Consider the following 6,892-nt stretch of genomic DNA (forward strand, 5'->3'; position numbering starts at 1 on the left):
TTTAAATCATTCTTCCTCATTTCAGTCTGTCTTTTAATACAGACAAACAAAAAGACATGGTCATTACAGAAGTCAATAGTATATAGGGATTTTTGTGATTAGATTAGTATCTCTAATGTTTTACTATCTGCACACTTTAGTTTTGGATATGGGTAAGGCTCACTTTCTGTGATAGACGAAAGTAAGGAGTGCAGATGCTAGAGATTAGTGTCTAGGTTAGAGTGGTGCTGGAAAAGCACAGCAGGTCAGACAGCATCCGAGGAGCAGGAAAATCAACATTTTGGGCAAAAGCCCTTCATCAGGAAATGATGAAGGACTTTTGTCCGAAACGTCGATCTTCCTGCTCCTCGGATGCTGCATGGCCTGCTGTGCTTTTCCAGCACCACTCTAATTTAGATTCATTTCTGTGTTATCCCAGTGTCTGAACCTCTTACTTATGCCTCCATGTAACTGGTAATACACACCCAGCAAATAGTCAGTCTGGTAGTTCTTTTTCATTAGCTGACACCCTCACTTAGTTTGGTTTATCTTCAGCCTTGTTTCTTGTAACTAGGGGATGTTACCACTTGAAATGCATGAAGTCAAGAATGATTGAACAGGTGTGCGGCTTCCTAGCAAGAGACCAATTGTTCCAAAGGCAAGATGTGAGACATATCAGGACTCACTCCTGACAAAATGGATTTATGACTCCTCACATTGGAAAAGGAGAAACTTACAAAATATTGTCCCATCATTAGCAATGTAATCTGGTTGTGAAACTGTTTGCATTATGGTAGGAATGACTATTGCAGCATTGTATTGAACTCTTGGCAAGAGGAATGGGGAGCACTGGCACCAACCACTGACATTGACTAAAGTCACTTGCAAAGATCTCTGGTAAAGACGTTCTCTCTCCCAATGGCAGTTTAAATCTCATGCCACTTTAGGGTCTCTCCAAGCACGTAGCAGTAGTGAGTCAGGAAACTAAGTAAGCAGCCAATCACATTCAAGTGTACTCACCAACAGCAAATCCAGACATTAAAAGCACTTTATCCTTCAACTTTAGTTGAAATTTTCAGAAAGCTAAAGACAGTAAATGTGTTTAATCATAATTATGAAGTTAGTGCTCTGTTAAAACCCCAGTTGTAACACAGTCAACAAGTTGTATTTGGTTTAAGAGGTTTTTCAACAGCAAAGTTCTCACCAATTCACTGGTTGCCTAGGATTATACTGTAGAGTGGAGATGGGCAGGAGGAAGGGACTGAACCCTCTGGAGGGCTTTAAATCATGAAACCAACTTTGGAATTTCCATGTTAGTTTGCACATTTGCAGACTCCCAAAGTTTTCCTGGAATTGTGGCAGCCAACATTGAGAGTTTCTCTGACAATGTAAAGTCTCAACCAGATTTTTTTTCTCTCTCTCTCTTCCTTTCCTGAAGTCAGGGATTTTCTTCAGTAACTACCAACTTCCCTGCAGGTACTTGCCTAAATTGTCCTTGTTGGCAGATTATTTGATGAATGTGGCAACAGAACTGAGTGTGATCATACTCTTTTTCCCTGTTCTACCAACAGGCTTCCCAGCAGGAGTAGAATTCTGGCTGATTTCTACCCACTCTCTATTGCCGGACACTGAGACTCACTGAAGATGGCCTTAAGCCTCTGTCACAGCTACATTCAGTTAAACTAGCACAGCCTGAAAATCAAAACTGGAACTTCTGGTACAGAATTCCAACAGTAGCCAGCAGGGGAGGGCAAAAGTAGATTTGAAGATCTCACCTACTCTCAAATAAACCTGACTATGCAAGGCAGTATAAGATTAACAATCTATTACTCAGCTAATATAGAACATCTCTTGCCATCCCTGCAAGTAATATAACCTTAAAGATGCTTGTATTCTGAAAACTCAACTTTACATAGAAAAGTACATAAATACATTTTTAAAAATTATATCTTGTTATTTGGCACGTTCAAGTTGTAGTGCTTGCTTTTCTCTGTAATGCACTGCAGTTGTCCGTCAAGAACACAAGCTCCTGAAAAAGAAATTCAAAATATTGTGTGTCAAATAATATCGCTGCCCCTAAAATGGATGCAATGTGTTAATTTAATGAGATCAGAATTAATATAGTATTGCTCCAATTTGCAAGCATTAGTTAAATATGTTCCATTTTCATTCCAATTGGATAGGAATAAAGGTTGTTTTTTACTGTTGACAAGGGTTGAAGTCACTTTGGATACATTAGAACCCAACTAGCAATAGGACAAGTTCTTTTGAGGATAAATTCATATGGTAGTGATCCCAGCAGGTAGCCTCCCTTGAAGAAAGTGGGGTCAGAGAATTGGCACTCCACTATTGCAGTGACAATAAAGGAGTAACAATATATTTCCAAATCAAGTTGGTGGGTGACTTGGAGATGAATTTGCAAGTGATGGAGTTCTTATCTATTTGCTGGCCTTGTCCTTCTAGATGATAGTAGTTCTGGGTGGGAAGGTGTTGTCGAAAAAGTCTTGATGAATTTCTGAACATGATAGGCAGTACTGTTACTATGTGTCAGTGGTGGAGGAAGTGAATATTTCTGAATGTAGTTCCAGTCAAGTGGACTGCTTTGTCCTGAATAGTGCCAAGCTTCTTGAGTGTTGTTGGACATTCAATCGTCTAAGAAAGTGGGGAATATTGTAACAGACTCCTTGACTTGTAGTTTAGGGAGTCAGGAAATGGGTTACTGACTGCAGGACTCAAACTGTCTGACCTGCTTTGTCGTCACAGTATTTATATGACTGGTCCAGTTCAGTTTTTGGTTTATGGTAACCCCTAGAGTGTTGTTAGTGGGTGGTGCAGTGATCGAAAAGCCATTGAATGTCAAGGAATGACTATTAGATTCTCTCTTCTCGGGGATGATTGTTGCCTGGTACTTGTGTGCCATGAATGTTAGTTGCTACTTGTCAGGCTAAGTCTGGATGTTGCTGCAGTTGAGCATTCCAGTATCGGAGGAACTGGAATGACTCCAATCAGCAGAGAATTTCCATCCCCGTCCTCAGATTCCCATTGACTCTAGTTTTGCTAGAGGTTCTTGATGGTAAAGTGATATCAAGGGCAGACTATCTCACCTCACCAGCTTCTGAATGAAACTGGACAATAGCCAGTTTATTTGTTATTCTTTCACAGAATGTGGAGGTTGCTGCCTACTTCTAACTACCCCTGAGAAATTTTAGAAATCATTTGCCATAATTGTCAAATGATATGTGAATAATAATTTTCAGATCCCCATCAAAATCTACCAAACCCATGTAGCTGAGTGATGAGCACCTCTGATTGCAATGAGCATTGGATATTATTAAATAAAAGCCAAAGGTTTAACTGATAAAATGTAATAGTTTCCAAAAACGTACAAATGTTGCAGGATAATGATTGCGCGACATGCAAAGCAACTCACAAGGGTTATTTGCATGAGGTTTGAATTTTGCAGATTGAGAAAGAAAGACAATCTGAACTCTTTACATACCGCCTTACATGGTATCACCATGATGAGGTACAAGCGTCTGATTAACTGAACTGTTGGCTGCAGCACATTCTGGCAGCGCCGATCAGTCACCTTCTCCACAGCCTGTAGGTAAGCCCGCAGTTTTGACATCACGCAGAAATTCTGTGAACCGATACATTAACAGTTAATATCAGCAGCCAACTCTTAATTACTGTATTATGAAATGCTTCTCACATAACTTATCCAACAGGATATCTCCAAACTGCAGTTAGCAAACTACCAGCTTTGTGTCCTTGGAGTGACAAACTTTCCTGATGCTTTTAAAATGATGCCTGTAATTTAAGCAGCATGTTTTACCTGCCAATGCCAATATGGAAAATATACAGTTTCCATTGTATTATTCAAAATAAGCACTCATTTTAAAAATGTAACTACTTCATAACGTAGACCAAAATCTCTTTTTTTTTGAAGAGTACATGCAAACAGATTTGGGAACAGGAGAAGGCCATTTTTTTTTCATTTGAGGTAAGGTCTCAACACCATATTCTCACCCATTGCCTGATAATCTTTGGCTTCCTTGTTAGTATTGTTCCACCTATGTTTTAAAAATATTCAACGATTCTGCTTCTACGGCACTCTTGGAAAGAGAGTTGCAAAGACTCAGTCCTTTGACAGAGAAAAATTTCTCTTCATTCTGTCCTAAATGGAAGATCACTGACTTTTAAACCATGTCCTATAATTCTGGTTTATCCCACAAGAGGAAAAATCTCTTCAGCACCCATCCTGTCGAGTTCTTTCAAAATGTTCTATATTTTAATAAGATTACCTCCTTACTCAAGATCAGAGGCTCACCTAAGATAATCCCTGGCCTAATGTATTCTCCCTAATTGATTATTTTCATTCATTTTCTGGAGTTATTTCTTTTGGGAGTCTTTTATTTCAGCAAAAAAAATTGATGGAAGAAGTTTATCCTATATAGCTTAATATTTCTACACTATCATAGCATACTACAAACTTGGCTCCCGAAAAATCTCTGGATAGGTATTGGGACTTTGTTGAAAGCCAAATTTGTCTGAATGTGATCGGTATTGCAGACTGCATTTTAATTGGTTGGCAGAGATTGTAAAACAGTAAAGATTTTTTTGCACTATTTTTCTGGGAAACAAATTCTATTTAGTTTCAAAAGAGCAAAGCACCTTCAATGATTACTGTCTACAAGTAGCACCACAAAGTGGGTGGCACGGTGGCACAGTGGTTAGCACTGCTGCCTCACAGCGCCAGAAACGCGGGTTCAATTCCCGACTCAGGCGATTGACTGTGTGGAGTTTGCACGTTCTCCCCGTGTCTGCGTGGGTTTCCTCTGGGTGTTCTGGTTTCCTCCCACAGTCCAAAGATGTGCGGGTCAGGTGAATTGGCCAAGCTAAATTGCCCGTAGTGTTAGGTAAGGGGTAAATGTAGGGGTATGGGTGGGTGGCGGGTCGGTGTGGACCTGTTGGGCCGAAGGGCCTGTTTCCACACTGTAAGTAATCTAATCTAAAGCAAAGCAATGTAATGTCAATCGCAGTGACAATCCCATCTGACAGAAGTTGTTTTTAAAATGATTCCACTACACAATTAACTTAATTTTATACAATAAGTCGATAATGAAAAGATTTAAATGGCATCATACATTATTAATAAACAGTTATTTGTTATTTTTTGCATCCAAAAAATAAAGCCTTTAATATCTTTTATTTTATAACTTCAGTGCAACAGCAATTTCCTATGCACTGATACAGCATTGTGTCATTTCAATCCTGAATCTATAACTAAGTGGGAAGAAAAAAAATGACTTACATGGATATCTATGTGCAGGTCAGGCAGCTTAGCAACACAACGTTTCTTGAAGGTATTGGAAAAAGAACAAAAATCTTGTTAGTTGACAGTTATGAGTTCCCCCATCCCCAATAACATAGTTGACTTGCAGTGCTCACTGTGAATTGTTTTGCCTCTAGGTTCTCAATGTTGCTCTTGATTTCTTTTCTCATGCTCAGCATTCTTGAGTAGCAGGTCGGAGGAGCTGCATGGTTAACCACTGCAGCAGATAGGAGCAAGACCAAATCAAAGGACAACATCATGGCAGAAACCAAACTTGAACAACTACTGAGGGCAGTTCAGCCAGCCGTTAAATAGTTCAAGGTTTGCCCACCTGACCTGCTTCTAGACAAATCACACAGGCGATGATGAGTGGAATCAAAATATTTACGTTATTTTTTAAAAAGTCAATGAAATTCAAATGTAGGCCAGTTTTATGAGGAATCCGGATGTTTTGCTTTAACAGCTTTTGAGGTGTTGCCAGTTACTTGGGTTTTGATAATTTAAATTCAGCCTTTGGCAATGTCTGCACAATATACATCTCACACACACACACAACCTTTTGTACCTTTGAAGCATTGGAAGAATTCAAAAATTTCAGCTCAAGATTTTTGTCTAACCAAATGCTGTTTAACAAGAGACAGCCCTGTCAGCTTTGGGAGAAATGGAATGTTCCTGAATACAATGTTTATTTAGAAATATCCTGGTTTTACATCTCTAGTCTCAACAGTCAAGTTCTATTCTCAGATTGTAAACACCACTCCATACCGATAAATATTTTCGCTCCAGCACATTTTTCACTAGAAAATAAAATCTCTGCCTTTTAAAACCTTTTGCTTTCAGCTAAGCACATAACTGTTTCATTGACGTGGTCCCACAATAGGAGATTCATATATCCCATTTGGTTGCAGTTAACTAATGTGAAGGCAATAGGTCAAGAAATTGGGCCCAGCAATTAGTGAAAGCTGCTCTGTTTCTAGAACTAAAAACTGAAATGCTGGATAAGTACAACACAAGGACACAAGAAATAGAAGCAGGACAAGGCCATTCAGCCCCTCATGTCTGCTCACCAGTCAATAAGACCATGACTGATCTGATGTGAATTTGATGCCACTTTTCTGCCTGCCTCCATAACCCTTGACTTCCTTGTCAGTCAAAAATCTGTCTAACTCAGCCTCCACTGCTTGCTATGGTTCCAAAGTTTCAAACATTGACCATCCTTTGAGGGAAGCAATCCTTCATTTATCTCCCTCCCAAATGGGACCTCTCTTGATTTGAAACTATGCTCCCTTTCAGATTACCCTTTTGAGGGGTAAAATCCTCTCAGCCTTAACCCTATGAAATATGCTTAGAAGTTTATATCTTTACTCCTTTATATCTAAACTCCTCATAAAACAACCTTTCATTTCATGAATTAGCCTAGGTGCCACCTTTTGAAGTATTTCAAATGCAAGCATGTCATTGAAAGTATTATAGAAGTTGGAATTCTAAAATAAAACAGTAAATGCTAGAAATATTCAGTATTGTGTTCTTCCAACCTCCGTACTTATTCAGTATTCTTCTCTTTGTCCAATCATTAAT

At 39.1% G+C, this 6,892-nt stretch overlaps 1 protein-coding gene across 1 annotated transcript; it reads right to left on the reverse strand.

Annotated features, from left to right (window-relative positions):
* Positions 1–335: 335 nt before the first annotated feature.
* On the reverse strand, positions 336–5,570 carry zmp:0000001268 (CYTL1 domain-containing protein). The gene is made up of 4 exons (XM_060836714.1): positions 5,431–5,570; positions 5,294–5,338; positions 3,479–3,619; positions 336–2,008 (listed from the first exon to the last, which is right to left on the reverse strand). Exons 1-4 carry the CDS (start codon positions 5,491–5,493, stop codon positions 1,946–1,948), a joined length of 312 nt encoding a protein of 103 aa, XP_060692697.1. The 5' UTR covers positions 5,494–5,570; the 3' UTR covers positions 336–1,945.
* Positions 5,571–6,892: the final 1,322 nt, after the last annotated feature.

This window comes from Hemiscyllium ocellatum, chromosome 16, assembly GCF_020745735.1.
Source record: "Hemiscyllium ocellatum isolate sHemOce1 chromosome 16, sHemOce1.pat.X.cur, whole genome shotgun sequence".
NCBI classification, from domain to species: Eukaryota; Metazoa; Chordata; class Chondrichthyes; order Orectolobiformes; family Hemiscylliidae; genus Hemiscyllium; species Hemiscyllium ocellatum.